The 22,109-nt window shown below is 46.2% G+C and overlaps 1 protein-coding gene across 1 annotated transcript in view; it reads right to left on the bottom strand.

The window, feature by feature from the left end:
* Positions 1 to 22,109, bottom strand: part of LOC106587947 (CD82 antigen) — a 48,712-nt gene that overhangs the window by 5,235 nt on the left and 21,368 nt on the right. The window contains exons 3-6 of the mRNA XM_014176609.2: positions 20,260 to 20,332; positions 8,775 to 8,899; positions 6,631 to 6,705; positions 2 to 100 (exon numbers count right to left, since the gene is read on the bottom strand). Coding sequence (XP_014032084.1) covers positions 2 to 100; positions 6,631 to 6,705; positions 8,775 to 8,899; positions 20,260 to 20,332 — 372 coding nt within the window. The remainder of the gene's footprint in view (position 1; positions 101 to 6,630; positions 6,706 to 8,774; positions 8,900 to 20,259; positions 20,333 to 22,109) is intronic.

The raw sequence follows: 22,109 nt of genomic DNA, 5'->3' as shown, positions 1-22,109 counted from the left end.
CCGTCCTCTGTATATAATCCCAGGCCTGCTCTGTGGTGCTGTTCTTTCCAGGGTAGTTGCTTAGGATCTGGGTCACGATGTTGGACATCTCCTTATTTAGCTGAGACAGAGAGACAGAGAGAGACAGACAGAGAGAGACAGACAGAGAGAGACAGACAGAGAGAGACAGACAGAGAGACAGACAGAAGGGGGAAACCAGTCAGTAAACCAGTCATTCAATGAGTCAAATCAGACAGTGATGGTTTCTAAACTACTCTAAAAAAGTTTCTAAACACAAACACAAAACCTGGAGAGAAAATACAATGCCCAGAACTAGAGATACAAATCAGTTGAATAAATCTGAGTAAATTCCTGGAGAGAAAAATCCCTGATCATTCAAAACTAGTATTGTTTTGTAATGTGTAGATCTTATGGCCCCCACTCATCTCTGACCCCTCCCCATTCCTTCTCTGTTGAAACAGGTCATATAAAGTGCTGTTTTTGTCTCCTAAATGGCACCCTATTCCCTTTATAGTGCGCTACTTTTAACAAAGGTGCATAGGGCTCCAGTCAAAGGTAGTGCACTATATAGGGAATAGGGCTCTGGTCTATAGTAGTGCACTATATAGGGAATAGGGCTCTGGTCTATAGTAGTACCACTATATAGGGAATAGGGCTCTGGTCTATAGTAGTACCACTATATAGGGAATAGGGCTCTGGTCTTTAGTAGTACCACTATATAGGGAATAGGGCTCCAGTCTAAAGTAGTGCACTATAGAGGGAATATGGCTCCATTTGGGATCAAGTTTTTTCTGCCACCCTAAAAACTTTGAGGTGTGTGTCGTTAAAGAGCAGAACCACACGAAGTTCACGTTCGATGGTTGTTGAAACACGTTTTGTTGTGAACATTTATTGAACCAGGAAGTCCCATTGAGGTCAGAAGGGAGACCTGGCATGTCTTCCTATGGTGAGACAAGGGCTCTCTCAATGAGCCTTTCCACCATTCCTCGCTTCCCACCTCCTCACTTCCTACATGCTCACCTCCTTCTCAACCGTATTGGAGGAGAAGGTTCAAGGTCCCTCCCTTCTGACCTCATTGTCTAATGCGTTTTGAGAAGGAAATGAGGAGAGTGGAAGGGAGGAATCGACGGAAAGAAATTGAAAAAGAGCGCTGGCATGTCCTTCTGTGGGGAGACTCTAGCAAAAGTATCAGGCCCCAGCGACAGGCCCCAGCGACAGGCCCCAGCGACAGGCCCCAGACGTGGTTAGCTACATGATTTGGACATGTCTGTTGTGTTGAAATGCTTAGTTAGAGTGAACAGAGTATTACTGAGAAATGTGATATTGTTTAAAGTACTGAAGCAACATGTAGAGTCTTGAAAGTCCACTTGGCAGAGAGGCTGCTGCCGCTGGCTGATGTTGAAAAATGTACGAATTGCAAAAACATTACTGAAGCTGGAGACGCATATCTCCCTCACTAACTTTAAGCACCAGCTGTCAGAGCAGCTCACAGATCACTGCACCTGTACATAGCCCATCTGTAAACAGCCCATCCAACTACCTCATCCCCATGTTATTTTTTATTTTTTGCTCCTTTGCACCCCAGTATCTCTACTTGCACATTCATCTTCTGCACATCTATCACTCCAGTGTTTAATTGCTAAATTGTAATTATTTCACCACTACGGCCTATTTATTGCCTTACCTCCCTAATATTACTTTATTTGCACAGACTGTATATAGATTGTTCTATTGTATTATTGACTGTATGTTTGTTTATTCCATGTGTAACTCTGTGTTGTTGTTTTTGTCGCACTGCTTTGCTTTATTCTTGGCCAGGTCTCAGTTGTAAATGAGAACTTGTTCTCTACTGGCCTACCTGGTTAAATAAAGGACTTGTTCTCTACTGGCCTACCTGGTTAAATAAAGGACGTGTTCTCTACTGGCCTACTTGGTTAAATAAAGGACTTGTTCTCTACTGGCCTACCTGGTTAAATAAAGGACTTGTTCTCTACTGGCCTACCTGGTTAAATAAAGGACTTGTTCTCTACTGGCCTACCTGGTTAAATAAAGGTGAAATAAAAAAAATAATACATGTTGGATCCAGACTTCCAACGATGGTTCTATTTCAGATTCAAAAAGCAGGAAGCAGCAGGGATACATCAGGGATATGGCTGTCCCAAATGGCACCCTCTTCCCTATATAGTGCACTACTTCAGGGATACATCAGGGATATGACTGTCCCAAATGGCACCCTCCTCCCTAAGTAGTGCACTATAGAGGGAATAAGGTGCCATTTGGGACTCATTCAATATTTGGGTCTGAGTGGTGAATTCCAGCTTTACGGCATTTCCTAGTCAGATGGTTCCCTTCAGGTCCTCTGGGAGAGACAGACAGTGTGTATGTGTGTGTGTGTGTGTGTGTGTGTGTGTTGTTGAGGTGGCTGAACCAAGCCATTGAACTATCCTATCCAGCCAGGATGGGTTCTGTTCCATTCCAAGTCTATAGATTCTGCTACAATCTGCTAGGTCATTCCAAACCAGCTAGAAACTTATAGAAGGTGTGTGTGTGTGTGTGTGTGTGTGCGCATGTTTCTCCAATTATCCACATCGGTGTTTACACATCTCTCCAGCTGGTGTGCGTGTGTTCCTACCAGCAGCAGTCACCCTCTCTCTGACCCATCTTCTCACTCACATACACACCTCTCTCTCTCTGACCCATCTCCCCACTGACAAACGTATCTCTCTCTGACCCCTATGCTTACTGCCCCTCACTGACAGACACACACCTGGCCAGGCTTTCCTCTGGTCCTCCTGGGGCCAAGGCCTCCTAAACAACAATAACCACCACTACACTAGTGCCCTGCACTTTTCATAGTGAACAACAGTTGGCACTGAGATACCAAAACACTGCTCAATCAGCTTGACATTTACATTTACATTTACATTTAAGTCATTTAGCAGACGCTCTTATCCAGAGCGACTTACAAATTGGTGGATTCACCTTATGATATCCAGTGGAACAACCACTTTACAATAGTGCATCTAAATCTTTTTTTGGGGGGGGGTTAGAAGGATTACTTTATCCTATCCTAGCTATTCCTTAAAGAGGTGGGGTTTCAGGTGTCTCTGTCAGGAAGAATGGGCCAAAATTCACCCAACTTATTGTGGGAAGCTTTTGGAAGGCTACCCAAAACGTTTGACCCAAGTTAAAGAATTTAAAAGGCAATGCTACCCAATACTAATTGAGTGTATGTACACTTCTGACCCACTGGGAATGTGATGAAAGAAATAAAAGCATAAATAAATCATTATCTCTACTATTATTCTGACATTTCACATTCTTAAAATAAAAAGTGGTGATCCTAACTGACCTAAGACAGGGAATTTTTACTAGGATTAAATGTCAGGAATTGTGAAAAACTGAGTTTAAATGTATTTGGTTAAGGTGTATGTAAACTTCCGACTTTAACTGTAAGTTCACTTTAACCGCAAGCAATTCAAAATGTTTGGCTTTGGTCATCGAGAGAATTTCAGGTGTTAAACTTGGATTTGACAAATTGCGACCCCTCCTCCTCTACTCATCCGATCCGTTCTAAAAATGTTGTACCCATCAATAGAAATCGGGTTATGACACCGATTTCCATAGCCAAGTTTCTGATAAAACCATTGTCTGCATTTGTCGTATTGGCCCATATTCTAAATCATGTCTATTTTTGGAAATAGACTTCTGACATTAACATGCAAGAGGCCAAAACCTGCTCTGGTTTTTAAAATCCTAGGGAGCCGGTAGAGATTGCATGGTATCTACCGGCCCAGGGTTTGGTCCCACATTACAAGAGATCAATAATAAAAGCATAACATATATCTCAGTTGTCCAATGCGTGAGGACTTGGCGGAACCAGCACCATTGTACATTTTTTGAGATTTTGGAAGTATAAGTGTAAGTCCACTTGTGTTTGAGAGTGGTGCAATTGCAGAGAGAGACCAAGTTCCTGGTGGTATTGACATGATGGTCTCGTCAGAGTGTTAGCAAATTGTAGGGCATAAGGCGAAGATAATTCACTCACTGACATGACACCGGATATGTCCCAAATGGCCCCCTGTTCATTTCTTTTGATCAGGGCCCGTAGGGATAAGGAATGGCCCCCTGTTCATTTCTTTTGATCAGGGCCCGTAGGGATAAGGAATGGCCCCCTGTTCATTTCTTTTGATCAGGGCCCGTAGGGATAAGGAATGGCCCCTTGTTCATTTCTTTTGATCAGGGCCCGTAGGGATAAGGAATGGCCCCCTGTTCATTTATTTTGATCAGGGCCCGTAGGGATAAGGAATATAGTGACATATGGGAAACAGCCTCTCTTTGGGCTTGTCAGGGTTTTTTATTATCAGAAACTCATCTTAGCTAAATGAAACCAACAGGGGGAAATTCTTTACACTGTTATTGACAACCGACACATACAAAGTCCCAGAGAAGCTGGGAACACTTTTTATTCCATGGAAATCACTGTCTTTTCTTGGAAGATGTGCTCCAACACAGTCATGTACAATGTACAGCACCAGTCATGTACAATGTACAGCACCAGTCATGTACAATGTACAGCACCAGTCATGTACAATGTACAGCACCAGTCATGTACAATACCAGTCAAAAGTTGGGACACACCTACTCATTCAAGGAGTGTGCAAAGCTGTCATCAAGGCAAAGGGTGGCTACTTTGAAGAATCTCAAATATAAATATATTTTGATCTCTTTAACAATTTTTTGGTTACTACATGATACCATATGTGTTATTTCATGTTGATGTCTTCACTATTATTCAACATGGATATGTTGTTCTGGTCCAGTAGAATCTTTTTCTGGTCCAGTAGAATGTATATGTTGTTCTGGTCCAGTAGAATGTATATGTTGTTCTGGTCCTGTAGAATGTTGTTCTGGTCCTATAGAATGTATATGTTTACCTTTACCTTTTACCTTTTAGTCATTTAGCAGACGCTCTTATCCAGAGCGACTTACAGTAGTGAATGCATACATTTCATACATTTTTTTCTCCGTACTGGTCCCCCATGGGAATTGAACCCACAACCCTGGCGTTGCAAACACCATGCTCTACCAACTGAGCCACACGGGACAATGCAACAACAATAAGAAATAATACAATATAAGAACACGACCAAAGAAAATGGCTCAGATTAAACAGAAAATAGAAGCAAAGATAAAATGTTATGTGCCCAGTCATTATGAAACCACTACTTCTACTGATGCATTTCACATCAGCGATCTTATTGTATGATAACTGTAAATATGTTGTTCTGGTCCTATAGAATGTATGTGTTGTTCTGGTCCAGTAGAATGTATGTGTTGTTCTGGTCCAGTAGAATGTATGTGTTGTTCTGGTCCTATAGAATGTATGTGTTGTTCTGGTCCTATAGAATGTATGTGTTGTTCTGGTCCTATAGAATGTATGTGTTGCTCTGGTCCAGTAGAATGTATGTGTTGCTCTGGTCCAGTAGAATGTATGTGTTGCTCTGGTCCAGTAGAATGTATGTGTTGCTCTGGTCCAGTAGAATGTATGTGTTGCTCTGGTCCAGTAGAATGTATGTGTTGTTCTGGTCCAGTAGAATGTATGTGTTGTTCTGGTCCAGTAGAATGTATGTGTTGTTCTGGTCCTATAGAATGTATGTGTTGTTCTGGTCCTGTAGAATGTATGTGTTGTTCTGGTCCTGTAGAATGTATGTGTTGTTCTGGTCCAGTAGAATGTATATGTTGTTCTGGTCCAGTAGAATGTATGTGTTGTTCTGGTCCTATAGAATGTATGTGTTGTTCTGGTCCTGTAGAATGTATGTGTTGTTCTGGTCCAGTAGAATGTATGTGTTGTTCTGGTCCAGTAGAATGTATATGTTGTTCTGGTCCAGTAGAATGTATGTGTTGTGCTGGTCCTATAGAATGTATGTGTTGTTCTGGTCCAGTAGAATGTATGTGTTGTTCTGGTCCAGTAGAATGTATGTGTTGTTCTGGTCCAGTAGAATGTATGTGTTGTTCTGGTCCTATAGAATGTATATGTTGTTCTGGTCCAGTAGAATGTATATGTTGTTCTGGTCCTATAGAATGTATATGTTGTTCTGGTACTATAGAATGTATATGTTGTTCTGGTCCAGTAGAATGTATATGTTGTTCTGGTCCAGTAGAATGTATATGTTGCTCTGGTCCTATAGAATGGATAAATACAGCTTTTGGTAGCGTGTTCTGACTGAAAGTAAAAAAGGCGTAATCAGTCTCAAAACAAGGTGTAGTCAAGGGTGTAGTGAGTCATTTTCTACAGAACAGGTTGTGTTCAGGCGGGTTCAACATCCTGGAATGTTCAGGTACACATACACCGTGTAGAACAGACGTTGGCAGGTAGTCTAGTGGTTAAGAGCAGCGGCAGTTAACAGGTTTGGGCCAGTAACCAAAAGGTCGCTGGTTCGAATCCCCGAGCTGACTAGGTGAAACACTTGAGCAAGGCACTTGACCCTAATTGCTCCTGTAAGTCATTCTGGATAAGAGTGTCTGCTAAATGACATACTTTTGGTATTTCTATCTGCTACATTCAGTAATTTTCTCTTTCCTGAACACGACCAACAACAGGTGTAAACAGGAAGTGACATCACTCACCAGGTCCTTCTGGAAGTAGATGAGTACACCGGCTGCCACCTGACCAATCAGAATCAGCAGCAGGCAGGTGAAGTACTGGGGAAGAAGAGAGGATCATGGGATATGAGATGACATCGCCGTGGCAACAGTCCATCATAACAATGCATAAACACATCCACCCAATCCCCAACCCACATACCAGACATCCTCACCTGCAGTATCATTCTGACATCAATACCCACTTGCCTTCAAATAGAAATGCATTATGTATTCAACTATGTATGTAAATAATTGACTAGGATGTGAACTTCCAAACAAAAACTACAGTAGTAACCCTGGAGAGAGGATCTGATGTTGCTACAATATCCACTGGACCAGCCACAGGGCTTTATGTTGCTACAATATCCACTGGACCAGCCATGGGGCTTTGTGTTGCTACTACAATATCCACTGGAACAGCCACGGGGCTTTGAGTTGCTACTACAATATCCACTGGAACAGCCACGGGGCTTTGAGTTGCTACTACAATATCCACTGGAACAGCCACGGGGCTTTGAGTTGCTACAATATCCACTGGACCAGCCATGGGGCTTTGTGTTGCTACAATATCCACTGGAACAGCCACGGGGCTTTGTGTTGCTACAATATCCACTGGACCAGCCACGGGGCTTTGTGTTGCTACAATATCCACTGGACCAGCCACGGGGCTTTGTGTTGCTACTACAATATCCACTGGAACAGCCACGGGGCTTTGTGTTGCTACTACAATATCCACTGGAACAGCCACGGGGCTTTGTGTTGCTACTACAATATCCACTGGAACAGCCACGGGGCTTTGTGTTGCTACTACAATATCCACTGGAACAGCCACGGGGCTTTATGTTGCTACAATATCCACTGGACCAGCCACGGGGCTTTGTGTTGCTACTACAATATCCACTGGAACAGCCACGGGGCTTTGAGTTGCGACAATATCCACTGGACCAGCCACGGGGCTTTGTGTTGCTACAATAACCACTGGAACAGCCACGGGGCTTTGTTCTACTACAATATCCACTGGACCAGCCACGGGGCTTTGTGTTGCTACAATATCCACTGGAACAGCCACGGGGCTTTGTGTTGCTACAATATCCACTGGACCAGCCACGGGGCTTTGTGTTGCTACAATATCCACTGGAACAGCCACGGGGCTTTGAGTTGCGACAATATCCACTGGACCAGCCACGGGGCTTTGTGTTGCTACAATAACCACAGGAACAGCCACGGGGCTTTGTTCTACTACAATATCCACTGGACCAGCCACGGGGCTTTGTGTTGCTACAATATCCACTGGAACAGCCACGGGGCTTTGTGTTGCTACAATATCCACTGGACCAGCCACGGGGCTTTGTGTTGCTACAATATCCACTGGAACAGCCACGGGGCTTTGTGTTGCTACTACAATATCCACTGGAACAGCCACGGGGCTTTATGTTGCTACAATATCCACTGGACCAGCTACGGGGCTTTGTGTTGCTACTACAATATCCACTGGAACAGCCACGGGGCTTTGTGTTGCTACAATATCCACTGGAACAGCCACGGGGCTTTGTGTTGCTACAATATCCACTGGAACAGCCACGGGGCTTTGTGTTGCTACAATATCCACTGGAACAGCCACGGGGCTTTGTGTTGCTACAATATCCACTGGAACAGCCACGGGGCTTTGTGTTGCTACAATATCCACTGGACCAGCCACGGGGCTCTGTGTGCAACTCCTCCCTGTACAGTAGCAGTAGTTTGTAATGCATTCACACTAGCATACACTGAGTGGACAAAACATTAGGAACACCTTCCTTATATTGAGTTGCACCCCTTTTGCCCTCAGAACAGCCTCAATCGTCGGGGCAGGGAATCTACAAGGTGTTAAAGCGTTCCACAGGGATGCTGGCCCATGTTGACTCCAATGCTTCCCACAGTTGGGTCAAGTTGGCTGGATGTCCTTTGGGTGGTGGACCATTCTTGATACACACAGGAAACTGTTGAGTGTGAAAAACCCAGCCCCTGTTGCAGTTCTTGACACAAACCAGTGTGCCTGGCACCTACTACCGCGCGTCTGTGCGTGCGTGCTCTGTGCGTGTGCGTGCGCGCTCTGTGCGTGTGCGTCTGCGTGTGTGTGTGCTCACCAGGCCCAGCAGACAGCGGATCTCGTAGATAGCCCCCAGGCAACCCAGGAAGCCCATCAACATGGAGAGACCACCTACACCTATCAGGATGTAGGAAGCTATCTTCAGCACTGTGGAGGACTCTTCTGTAGAGAGAAACAAGCACACTCTCAGGTTAGCACATTAGCATCGCTATGGTAAAAGCCATATATAGGCTAGCATTTTAGCATACCTACAGTACACCATGGGGGACTCCTCTGTAGAAGTGGGAACAAGCAGACTCGTTAGCATATCTGCTGTGAACACATATAGGTTAGCAGTTTAGCAATCGACTACTGTGCAGGCTTGTATTTAAGCAGTCTGATGTAGGCTATACACAGGCTAGCATTTTAGCACACCTACTACACAGTGACAGGCATTTTAGCCCATTCATCCCTTAGCAGACACGATGTTCTACCTCACGTCTGATAGATACAGACAGACATCTTCCTCTAAGGCAACTCATTCCCACAAAACCAAAAGGGGAGCTGATCTCACACCAACATATCTGTTCATGGAAACAGTTCTGTGAATTCTGGCTTCTATTTTAATTTTTTTTTAATTTTTTTTTAAGTATACTGGAGCCAGAGAGAGATTAGGTCTGCATTTCAAATGGCACCCTTTTCCCTATTTAGTGCACTACTTTTGACCAAAAAGTCCACTAAAAACAGTTAAAATATTGTGCACTATATAGGGAACAGAGTGCAATTTGGGACATAGATTGTCTGGCAAGAGGAGGAATGATATATGTTACTCTGAGGACACTGTTCTCAATGTGTGTGTGTGTGTGTGTGGCACTGCCAAACATTCTGAGGCTTTCAAAGGAAAGAGAGAAGCATGTTTCTGTGGATCACTCCAGAGGTCTGGAACCAACACTGTGCCATCATGGAGGCCCAACTCTCTGCAAAGCCCAGAAACCACCACTGAGACAGAGAGAGAAAGGACAGTCAACCTCATCTAAAGTCTTTAGTTTAAGGAGACGTCCTCCTTGGAGACAGTCTAGCTCCTGAGATACCCAGAGGTTTTCACTATAATGGCAGAAACATCTGGCACACCATGCATATCAAAGTGTTTCTGTCAGCGTACTGTAGTGTCACAGTACAATGAAATACTTACTTGCAAGAAATGCTTATGCAAGATGTGAGACACGGCCAAATGTATATGGTCAGAGACAAAGTGGAGTAAAAACACAGAAAAAACTATCCTATTTAATACTGTGATGAAATAGCTGTTAGTGCTGGTTAGTGCTATACTCTAGCATGTGACTATTATGGAATACAGGAAGTTCAGTAACGCCATGCTGGCTGATTTCTTCTTCTTCTAAGTGGGATGACTGTGGCAATATTACTGAAGGAATATGTAAAACGCTGGTTGGTAACCCTCATTCCCAGCAAAAGCAGTTTAACAAGACACGTATCTGGTTAATAGAGACAGACCCTGCAGCACAGACAGAGAGGAACGGCTAGAGAACAGATCTTCTCCTCATTACCATTCCTCTAACGTTGGAACAGCTAGAGAACAGATCCTCTCCTCATTACCGTTCCTCTAACATTGGAACAGCTAGAGAACAGATTCTCTCCTCATTACCGTTCCTCTAACGTTGGAACAGCTAGAGAACAGATCCTCTCCTCATTACCGTTCCTCTAACATTGGAACAAGTCCAATAAAACGGCTAAATGAATGGGTCTGCTACTCTGCTTCTGAAGAGGGTTAAAGACCTACAGGAAGTCATCATCATAGCTAGGTTATAGGGCTCCACTAGACTAGAGCAGTCATATGTTGTAGTGTGTTGACTTTGAGGAACGTTGAAGAACGTGCTGTGAGGTTAACGCTCCCCTCAGGACTCCACTGTGGGTGTAGGAAGTGGCCTGGGACCCCTGCAATAACCCCCGGACACACACACACCTCCAAACTTTTAAATCGTTAGGCACCAAACAGAATTTAAGTAGCTCAAGAAAGAGATAGTTATTTTATAGTTTAGTCTCCCATTAGGCCTATATGAATCCTATATAGTTTACTCTCCCATTAGGACTATATGAATCCTATATATACTGCTCAAAAAAATAAAGGGAACACTTAAACAACACAATGTAACTCCAAGTCAATCACACTTCTGTGAAATCAAACTGTCCACTTAGGAAGCAACACTGATTGACAATACATTTCACATGCTGTTGTGCAAATGGAATAGACAACAGGTGGAAATTATAGGCAATTAGCAAGACACCCCCAATAAAGGAGTGGTTCTGCAGGTGGTAACCACAGACCACTTCTCAGTTCCTATGCTTCCTGGCTGATGTTTTGGTCACTTTTGAATGCTGGCGGTGCTTTCACTCTAGTGGTAGCATGAGACGGAGTCTACAACCCACACAAGTGGCTCAGGTAGTGCAGCTCATCCAGGATGGCACATCAATGCGAGCTGTGGCAAGAAGGTTTGCTGTGTCTGTCAGCGTAGTGTCCAGAGCATGGAGGCGCTACCAGGAGACAGGCCAGTACATCAGGAGACGTGGAGGAGGCCGTAGGAAGGCAACAACCCAGCAGCAGGACCGCTACCTCCGCCCTTGTGCAAGGAGGAGTAGGAGGAGCACTGCCAGAGCCCTGCAAAATGACCTCCAGCAGGCCACAAATGTGCATGTGTCTGCTCAAATGGTCAGAAACAGACTCCATGAGGGTGGTATGAGGGCCCGACGTCCACAGGTGGGGGTTGTGCTTACAGCCTAACACCGTGCAGGACGTTTGGCATTTGCCAGAAAACACCAAGATTGGCAAATTTGCCACTGGTGCCCTGTGCTCTTCACAGATGAAAGCAGGTTCACACTGAGCACATGTGACAAACGTGACAGAGTCTGGAGACGCCGTGGAGAACGTTCTGCTGCCTGCAACATCCTCCAGCAAGACTGGTTTGGCGGTGGGTCAGTCATGGTGTGGGGTGGCATTTCTTTGGGGGGCCGCACAGCCCTCCATGTGCTCGCCAGAGGTAGCCTGACTGCCATTAGGTACCGAGATGAGATCTTCAGACCCCTTGTGAGAACATATGCTGGTGCGGTTGGCCCTGGGTTCCTCCTAATGCAAGACAATGCTAGACCTCATGTGGCTGGAGTGTGTCAGCAGTTCCTGCAAGAGGAAGGCATTGATGCTATGGACTGGCCCGCCCGTTCCCCAGACCTGAATCCAATTGAGCACATCTGGGACATCATGTCTCGCTCCATCCACCAACGCCACGTTGCACCACAGACTGTCCAGGAGTTGGCGGATGCTTTAGTCCAGGTCTGGGAGGAGATCCCTCAGGAGACCATCTGCCACCTCATCAGGAGCATGCCCAGGCGTTGTAGGGAGGTCATACAGGCACGTGGAGGCCACACACACTACTGAGCCTCATTTTGACTTGTTTTAAGGACATTACATCAAAGTTGGATCAGCCTGTAGTGTGGTTTTCCACTTTAATTTTGAGTGTGACTCCAAATCCAGACCTCCATGGGTTGATAAATTGGATTTCCATTGATTATTTTTGTGCGATTTTGTTGTCAGCACATTCAACTATGTAAAGAAAAAAGTATTTAATAAGATTATTTCATTCATTCAGATCTAGGATGTGTTATTTTAGTGTTCCCTTTATTTTTTTGAGCAGTGTAGTTTAGTCTCCCATTAGGCCTATATGAATCCTATGTTTATAGGCCTCCTGGGCCATATGCAGTGTTCCTCACTGAGTTCCCTGAATTCCTATCGGATCTTGTAGTCATAGCAGATAATATTCTAATTTTTGGGGACTTTAACATTCACATGGAAAAGTCCACAGACCCACTCCAAAAGGCTTTCGGAGCCATCATCGACTCAGTGGGTTTTGTCCAACATGTCTCTGGACCTACTCACTGCCACAGTCATACTCTGGACCTAGTTTTGTCCCATGGAATAAATGTTGTGGATCTAAATGTTTTTCCTCATAATCCTGGACTATCGGACCACCATTTTATTACGTTTGCAATTGCAACAAATAATCTGCTCAGACCCCAACCAAGGAGCATTAAAAGTCGTGCTATAAATTCTCAGACAACCCAAAGATTCCTTGATGCCCTTCCAGACTGCCTCTGCCTACCCAAGGACGTCAGAGGACAAAAATCAGTTAACCACCTAACCGAGGAACTTAATTTAACCTTGCGCAATACCCTAGATGCAGTTGCACCCCTAAAAACTAAAAACATCTGTCATAAGAAACTAGCTCCCTGGTATACAGAAAATACACGAGCTCTGAAGCAAGCTTCCAGAAAATTGGAACGGAAATGGCGCCACACCAAACTGGAAGTCTTCCGACTAGCTTGGAAAGACAGTACCGTGCAGTATCGAAGAGCCCTTACTGCTGCTCGATCATCCTATTTTTCCAACTTAATTGAGGAAAATAAGAACAATCCGAAATTTCTTTTTGATACTGTCGCAAAGCTAACTAAAAAGCAGCCTTCGCAAATGGAGGATGGCTTTCACTTCAGCAGTAATACATTTATGAACTTCTTTGAGGAAAAGATCATGATCATTAGAAAGCAAATTACAGACTCCTCTTTAAATCTGGGTATTCCTCCAAAGCTCCATTGTCCTGAGTCTGCACAACTCTGCCAGGACCTAGGATCAAGGGAGATACTAAAGTGTTTTAGTACTATATCTCTTGACGCAATGATGAAAATAATCATGGCCTCCAAACCCTCAAGCTGCATACTGGACCCTATTCCAACTAAACTACTGAAAGAGCTGCTTCCTGTGCTTGGCCCTCCTATGTTGAACATAATAAACGGCTCTCTATCCACCGGATGTGTACCAAGCTCACTAAAAGTGGCAGTAATAAAGCCTCTCTTGAAAAAGCCGAATCTTGATCCAGAAATTATAAAAAACTATCGGCCTATATCGAATCTTCCATTCCTCTCAAAAATTTTAGAAAAAGCTGTTGCACAGCAACTCACTGCCTTCCTGAAGACAAACAATGTATACGAAACGCTTCAGTCTGGTTTTAGACCCCATCATAGAACTGAGACTGCACTTGTGAAGGTGGTAAATGACCTTTTAATGACGTCAGACCGAGGCTCTGCATCTGTCCTCGTGCTCCTAGATCTTAGTGCCGCTTTTGATACCATCGATCACCACATTCTTTTGGAGAGATTGGAAACCCAAATTGGTCTACATGGACAAGTTCTGGCCTGGTTTAGATCTTATCTGTCGGGAAAGATATCAGTTTGTCTCTGTGAATGGTTTGTCCTCTGACAAATCAATTGTAAATTTCGGTGTTCCTCAAGGTTCCGTTTTAGGACCACTATTGTTTTCACTATATATTTTACCTCTTGGGGATGTCATTCGAAAACATAATGTTAAATTTCACTGCTATGCGGACGACACACAGCTGTACATTTCAATGAAACATGGTGAAGCCCCAAAATTGCCCTCGCTAGAAGCCTGTGTTTCAGACATAAAGAAGTGGATGGCTGCAAACTTTCTACTTTTAAACTCGGACAAAACAGAGATGCTGTCCGGGGGTATCATCGGATGGGGCCACAGTGTCTTCTGATCCCTCCTGTCTCAGCCTCCAGTATTTATGCTGCAGTAGTTTATGTGTCGGGGGGCTAGGGTCAGTCTGTTACATCTGGAGTATTTCTCTTGTCTTATCCGGTGTCCTGTGTGTATTTAAATATGCTCTCTCTAATTCTTTCTCTCTTTCTGTCTTTCTCTCGGAGGACCTGAGCCCTAGGACCATGCCTCAGGACTACCTGGTATGATGACTCCTTGCTGTCCCCAGTCCACCTGGCCGTGCTGCTGCTCCAGTTTCAACTGTTCTGCCTGCGGCTATGGAACCCTGACCTGTTCACCGGACGTGCTTGTTGCACCCTCGACAACTACTATGATTATTATTATTTGACCATGCTGGTCATTCATGAACATTTTAACATTTTAACATTTTGACCATGTTCTGTTATAATATCCACCCTGCACAGCCAGAAGAGGACTGGCCACCCCTCATAGCCTGGTTCCTCTCTAGGTTTCTTCCTAGGTTTTTGGCCTTTCTAGGGAGTTTTTCCTAGGGAGTTTTTCCTAGCCACCGTGCTTCTTTCACATGCTTTGCTTGCTGTTTGGGGTTTTAGGCTGGGTTTCTGTACAGCACTTTGAGAATATCAGCTGATGTACGAAGGGCTATATAAAAATAAATTTGATTTGATATGTAGTTTACTCTCCCATTAGGACTATATGATTCCTACCATTGAATCACATCTCATGAGTAGCAGACCCTTTTCCTTTCTTCCTGGGCCAATCAGATGTGACTAAACCTAGTGTGAAGTTACCAGGTTGTTAGCTAGCTAGGTAACATGACTGAACAACGTTGCTTGTTATCAAGCCAATAATTAGCGACCCGGGATTAGTTTAAAACGGCCAGCGACATGGTTTTGTGAAATGATATCAAATGCGCACAAATCCCAGCAGAAAGAGAAAAAAAAACTTGCCTCTGGTAATATGGGTCATATTATATAACCATTTAGGCTATAGAGACAAGACCTCTGGTAATATGGGTCACATTATATAACCGTTTAGGCTATAGAGACAAGACCTCTGGTAATATGGGTCATATTATATAACCGTTTAGGCTATAGAGACAAGACCTCTGGTAATATGGGTCATATTATATAACCGTTTAGACTAGAGACAAGACCTCTGGTAATATGGGTCACATTATATAACCGTTTAGACTATAGAGACAAGACCTCTGGTAATATGGGTCACATTATATAACCGTTTAGACTAGAGACAAGACCTCTGGTAATATGGGTCATATTATATAACCGTTTAGACTAGAGACAAGACCTCTGGTAATATGGGTCATATAGAAAAGAGTAGAGGGCCTAGAGAGCTGCCCTGCGGTACACCACACTTTACATGTTTGACAGAGAAGCTTCTACTAAAGAAAACCCCCTGAGTTCTATTAGATAGATAGCTCTGAATCCACAGTATGGCAGAGGTTGAAAAGCCATAACACATTTGTTTTTTCAACAACAGGTTATGGTCAATAATATCAAAGGCTGCACTGAAATCTAACAGTACAGCTCCCACAATCTTCTTATTATCAATGTCTTTCCACCAATCATCAGTCATTTGTGCCAGTACTGTACATGCTGAGTGCCCTTCTCTATAAGCATGCTGAAAGTCTGTTGTTAATTTGTTTACAGAGAAATAGCATTGTATTTGGTCAAACACAATTTTTTCCCAACAGTTTGCTAAGAGCTGTAAGGTCTGCTGTTAGAACCAAACCAGTAAAGGCCGCTTTACCACTATTGGGTAGCGGAATGACTTTGGCTTCCCTCCAGGCCTGAGGACAAAGACTTTCCTCTAGGCTCAGATTAATAATATGACAGATAGGACTGGCTATAGAGTCAGCTACCATCCTCAGTAGCTTTCCATCTAAGTTGTCAATGCCAGGAGGTTTGTCATTATTGATCAATAACAATTTTTCCATCTCTCCCGTACTAACTTTACACAATTCCAACTTGCAATGCTTTTCTTTCATAATTTTTTTATGCATGAATACAATTGCTCACTGTTCGTTGTTGGCATTTCCTGCCTAAGTTTGCCCACTTTGCCAATGAAGTAATCAATCAAATAATTGGCAACATCAAATGGTTTTGTGATGAATAAGCCATCTGATTCGATGAAAGATGGAGTTGAATTCTGCCCATCATTTCATTTAAAGTACTCCAAAAAAAATTCCATCATTCTTTATATCAATGATTGATCTTGGCTTCATAATAAATGTTTCTTCTTCTTTTAGTTGAGTTTAGTCACAATTTCTCAATTTGACAGTGAACTTGCAAAGTCAACTCAGACTGGCCTGAGCTCTTGGTTACAACAGGTGATGAACTATACAGCGTATCAACATTGGAGCAGTGCAAGAAAAGCCAGCAATGTAACAAATGTACACTTCTAACAGAAGACTCATCAGGGTCTGCATCCCCGCTCGCCATCACGGCTACATTATAATAGAAAACAGAAGAATAGATGGGTATGAAGAGCGGATGTAGACGTAAAGAAGCAGGTGAGTGAGGGCTGGTAGGGTATGCTGAGAGAAGCAGGTGAGTGAGGGCTGGTAGGGGATGCTGAGAGAAGCAGGTGAGTGAGGGCTGGTAGGGGATGCTGAGAGAAGCAGGTGAGTGAGGGCTGGTAGGGGATGCTGAGAGAAGCAGGTGAGTGAGGGCTGGTAGGGGATGCTGAGAGAAGCAGGTGAGTGAGGGCTGGTAGGGGATGCTGAGAGAAGCAGGTGAGTGAGGGCTGGTAGGGGATGCTGAGAGAAGCAGGTGAGTGAGGGCTGGTAGGGGATGCTGAGAGAAGCAGGTGAGTGAGGGCTGGTAGGGGATGCTGAGAGAAGCAGGTGAGTGAGGGCTGGTAGGGGATGCTGAGAGAAGCAGGTGAGTGGGGGCCGGTAGGGGATGCTGAGAGAAGCAGGTGAGTGGGGGCCGGTAGGGGATGCTGAGAGAAGCAGGTGAGTGGGGGCCGGTAGGGGATGCTGAGAGAAGCAGGTGAGTGGGGGCCGGTAGGGGATGCTGAGAGAAGCAGGTGAGTGAGGGCCGGTAGGGGTTTGCTGAGAGAAGCAGGTGAGTGAGGGCCGGTAGGGGTTTGCTGAGAGAAGCAGGTGAGTGAGGGCCGGTAGGGGTTTGCTGAGAGAAGCAGGTGAGTGAGGGCCGGTAGGGGTTTGCTGAGAGAAGCAGGTGAGTGAGGACCGGTAGGGGTTTGCTGAGAGAAGCAGGTGAGTGAGGGCCGGTAGGGGTTTGCTGAGAGAAGCAGGTGAGTGAGGGCCGGTAGGGGTTTGCTGAGAGAGGCAGGTGAGTGAGGGCTGGTAGGGGATGAGGCTGGCTGATCCCTGCTGCCTCACCTGATATGAGCAGGAAAGTGAAGCGGATATTATTAGACCTGCTCATACAAAAGACTAGAGACTGTTGCTTAAATTCAACTAAATATGGAGAGTGGAGAGCTAGAGGGGAGGGGAGAGCTAGAGGGGTGGGGAGAGCTAGAGGAGAGAGCTAGAGGGGAGGGGAGAGCTAGAGGAGAGTGGAGAGCTAGAGGAGAGAGCTAGAGGGGAGGAGAGAGCTAGAGGGGAGGGGAGAGCTAGAGGGGAGAGCTAGAGGGGAGAGCTAGAGGGGAGGGGAGAGCTAGAGGGGAGAGCTAGAGGGGAGAGGAGAGCTAGAGGGGAGGGGAGAGCTAGAGAGGAGAGCTAGAGGGGAGGGGAGAGCTAGAGAGGAGAGCTAGAGGGGAGGGGAGAGCTAGAGGGGAGGGCTAGAGGGGAGGGGAGGGCTAGAGGGGAGGGGAGAGCTAGAGGGAGGGGAGAGCTAGAGGGGAGGGGAGAGCTAGAGGGGAGGGGAGAGCTAGAGGAGAGAGCTAGAGGGGAGGGGAGAGCTAGAGGGGAGGGCTAGAGGGGAGGGGAGAGCTAGAGGGGAGGAGAGAGCTAGAGGGGAGGGGAGAGCTAGAGGGGAGGGGAGAGCTAGAGAGGAGGGCTAGAGGGGAGGGAGAGCTAGAGGGGAGGGAGAGCTAGAGAGGAGAGCTAGAGGGGAGGGCTAGAGGGGAGGGGAGAGCTAGAGGGGAGGGGAGAGCTAGAGGGGAGGGCTAGAGGGGAGGGGAGGGAGAGCTAGAGGAGAGAGCTAGAGGGGAGGGGAGAGCTAGAGGGGAGGGCTAGAGGAGAGGGCTAGAGGGGAGGGGAGAGCTAGAGGGGAGGGGAGAGCTAGAGGGGAGGGCTAGAGGAGAGGGCTAGAGGGGAGGGAGAGCTAGAGGGGAGGGGAGAGCTAGAGGGGAGGGGAGAGCTAGAGGGGAGGGAGAGCTAGAGGGGAGGGAGAGCTAGAGGAGAGAGCTAGAGGGGAGGAGAGAGGCTAGAGGGGAGGGCTAGAGGGGAGGGCTAGAGGGGAGAGCTAGAGGGAGGGAGAGCTAGAGGGGAGGGGAGAGCTAGAGGGGAGGGCTAGAGGGGAGGGAGAGCTAGAGGGGAGGGGAGAGCTAGAGAGGAGAGCTAGAGGGGAGGGGAGAGCTAGAGGGGAGGACTAGAGGGGAGGGGAGAGCTAGAGGGGAGGGGAGAGCTAGAGGGGAGGGGAGAGCTAGAGGGGAGGGGAGAGCTAGAGGGGAGGGGAGAGCTAGAGGGGAGGGGAGGGAGAGCTAGAGGAGAGAGCTAGAGGGGAGGGAGAGCTAGAGGGGAGGGCTAGAGGGGAGGGGAGAGCTAGAGGGGAGGGCTAGAGGGGAGGGCTAGAGGGGAGGGGAGAGCTAGAGGGGAGGGAGAGCTAGAGGGGAGGGCTAGAGGGGAGAGCTAGAGGGGAGGGCTAGAGGGAGAGCTAGAGGAGAGAGCTAGAGGGGAGGGGAGAGCTAGAGGGGAGGGGAGAGCTAGAGGGGAGGGCTAGAGGGGAGGGAGGGCTAGAGGGGAGGAGAGAGCTAGAGGGGAGGAGAGAGCTAGAGGGGAGGAGAGAGCTAGAGGGGAGGGCTAGAGGGGAGGGGAGAGCTAGAGGGGAGGGGAGAGCTAGAGGGGAGGGCTAGAGGGGAGGGGAGAGCTAGAGGGGAGGGGAGAGCTAGAGGAGAGAGCTAGAGGGGAGGGAGAGCTAGAGGAGAGAGCTAGAGGGGAGGGAGAGCTAGAGGGGAGGGAGAGCTAGAGGGGAGGGGAGAGCTAGAGGGGAGGGGAGAGCTAGAGGAGAGAGCTAGAGGGGAGGGGAGAGCTAGAGGAGAGAGCTAGAGGGGAGGGAGAGCTAGAGGGGAGGAGAGAGCTAGAGGGGAGGAGAGAGCTAGAGGGGAGGAGAGAGCTAGAGGAGAGAGCTAGAGGGGAGGGGAGAGCTAGAGGAGAGGGGAGAGCTAGAGGGGAGAGCTAGAGGAGAGGAGAGAGCTAGAGGGGAGAGCTAGAGGAGAGGAGAGAGCTAGAGGGGAGAGCTAGAGGAGAGGAGAGAGCTAGAGGGGAGAGCTAGAGGAGAGGAGAGAGCTAGAGGAGAGGAGAGAGCTAGAGAGCTAGAGAGGGGAGAGCTAGAGAAGAGGGGAGAGCTAGAGAAGAGGGGAGAGCTAGAGAAGAGGGGAGAGCTAGAGAAGAGGGGAGAGAGAGAGACTGCCTTGTTCGTTCTGCCCCTGAACAAGGCAGTTAACCCACTGTTCCCCGGTAGGCTGGTCATTGTAAATAAGAATTTGTTTACCTGACTTGCCTAGTTAAATAAAAGGTTAAATAAATAAAACATAAAACCTAGTGGACTAGAGAAAGAGCACTGACAATGTTTTCCACTAAACATCAGCCAACTATAAAACTATCAAATGGCTTCTTTTTTAAATGGTTTAGTGATCCGTTGTTTTAACATGTTAAAGAAAAAGGAACAGGCTTTAACTATACATACAGTTAGACAATAATTCTACCATTCCTCTGGTGAAATGACTGCCACATTACTACCATTCCTCTGGTGAAATGACTGCCACATTAGTATGTATAGATTGATAAACTTACGCAGGATGACCATGAAGCTCTCATTGTCCAGAAGGACCCACAGTCCGAACCCCATGATGAGGGCGCCAAACAGCTGCAGAGGGAGAGAGCCAAATAAAGAGAGAGAGAGAGAGAGAGAGAGAGCCAAATAAAGAGAGAGAGAGAGAGAGACAAATAAAGAGAGAGAGAGAGAAATAAAGAGAGAGAGAGAGACAAATAAAGAGAGAGAGAGAGAGACAAATAAAGAGAGAGAGAGAGAGACAAATAAAGAGAGAGAGAGAGAGACAAATAAAGAGAGAGAGAGAGACAAATAAAGAGAGAGAGAGAGACAAATAAAGAGAGAGAGAGACAAATAAAGAGAGAGAGAGACAAATAAAGAGAGAGAGAGACAAATAAAGAGAGAGAGAACAAATAAAGAGAGAGAGAGAGACAAATAAAGAGAGAGAGAGAGACAAATAAAGAGAGAGACAAATAAAGAGAGAGACAGACAGACAGACAGACAGACAGACAGACAGACAGACAGACAGACAGACAGACAGACAGACAGACAGACAGACAGACAGACAGACAGACAGACAGACACACACAAATAGACAGAGAGACAGACAGAGAGACAGAGACAGAGAGAGAGACAGAGAGAGAGACAGAGAGAGAGAGAGAGACAGAGAGAGAAAGAGTCAATACAACATGCTAAATAAGACCAAGTTTAAATCTTTACCAAGTTCTGTAAATGAGTCTTTGGGTGCAGTTGGCCAGGAGTAATGTTCCATAGACAACCAGGAGAGATCACTGGGGGGGCTGGGGTCTATGCATGGCAGGGGGTGTGTCGTAGCTCTAGTGATGCTGACACCACTTCATAATCCACATGGCCTGCTGCTTTTTAAGCACGCCACAGTCCATGGCAGCCTATTCCCTATATAGTGCACTCTTTTTTTCACTATATAGGGGATAAGGTTCCATTTGGAATGCAAGCCCACATTCCTCCTCAACACCGGAGCAGGTCTGTCTGTCTGCCCCTCAACACCGGAGCAGGTCTGTCTGTCTGCCCCTCAACACCGGAGCAGGTCTGTCTGTCTGCCCCTCAACACCGGAGCAGGTCTGTCTGTCTGCCCCTCAACACCGGAGCAGGTCTGTCTGTCTGCCCCTCAACACCGGAGCAGGTCTGTCTGTCTGCCCCTCAACACCGGAGCAGGTCTGTCTGTCTGCCCCTCAACACTCAATGCTTCCATTCTAGTTTCTCTACATCAGTCCTGTTAGTAGTGACCTTCCATTCTAGTTTCTCTACATCAGTCCTGTTAGTAGTGACCTTCCATTCTAGTTTCTCTACATCAGTCCTGTTAGTAGTGACCTTCCATTCTAGTTTCTCTACATCAGTCCTGTTAGTAGTGACCTTCCATTCTAGTTTCTCTACATCAGTCCTGTTAGTAGTGACCTTCCATTCTAGTTTCTCTACATCAGTCCTGTTAGTAGTGACCTTCCATTCTAGTTTCTCTACATCAGTCCTGTTAGTAGTGACCTTCCATTCTAGTTTCTCTACATCAGTCCTGTTAGTAGTGACCTTCCATTCTAGTTTCTCTACATCAGTCCTGTTTGTAGTGACGTCCATTCTAGTTTCTCTACATCAGTCCTGTTAGTAGTGAGATCACACCATATATTCACATGCAGTGTAACTTAAGTCTTAAGCTCTGGATCGAACTTTTAATTTACTTTGTTCAGAGATGGGAATGAGGGATGAGAGAAAGGGGGAGAGAGAGAGAGAGGGATTGTGGGAGCCTTGGACTGAGCGGATGAGTATCTCCGTGGTAACCAGTCCACAATGACTTAATCTGCTCTCTAATGAAGAAACCAGGGAGAGAGAAAGAGAGGGATGG

This window comes from Salmo salar, unplaced genomic scaffold (genome assembly GCF_905237065.1).
Source record: "Salmo salar unplaced genomic scaffold, Ssal_v3.1, whole genome shotgun sequence".
NCBI lineage: Eukaryota > Metazoa > Chordata > Actinopteri > Salmoniformes > Salmonidae > Salmo > Salmo salar.
This window is presented reverse-complemented; position numbering and strand designations above follow the sequence as displayed.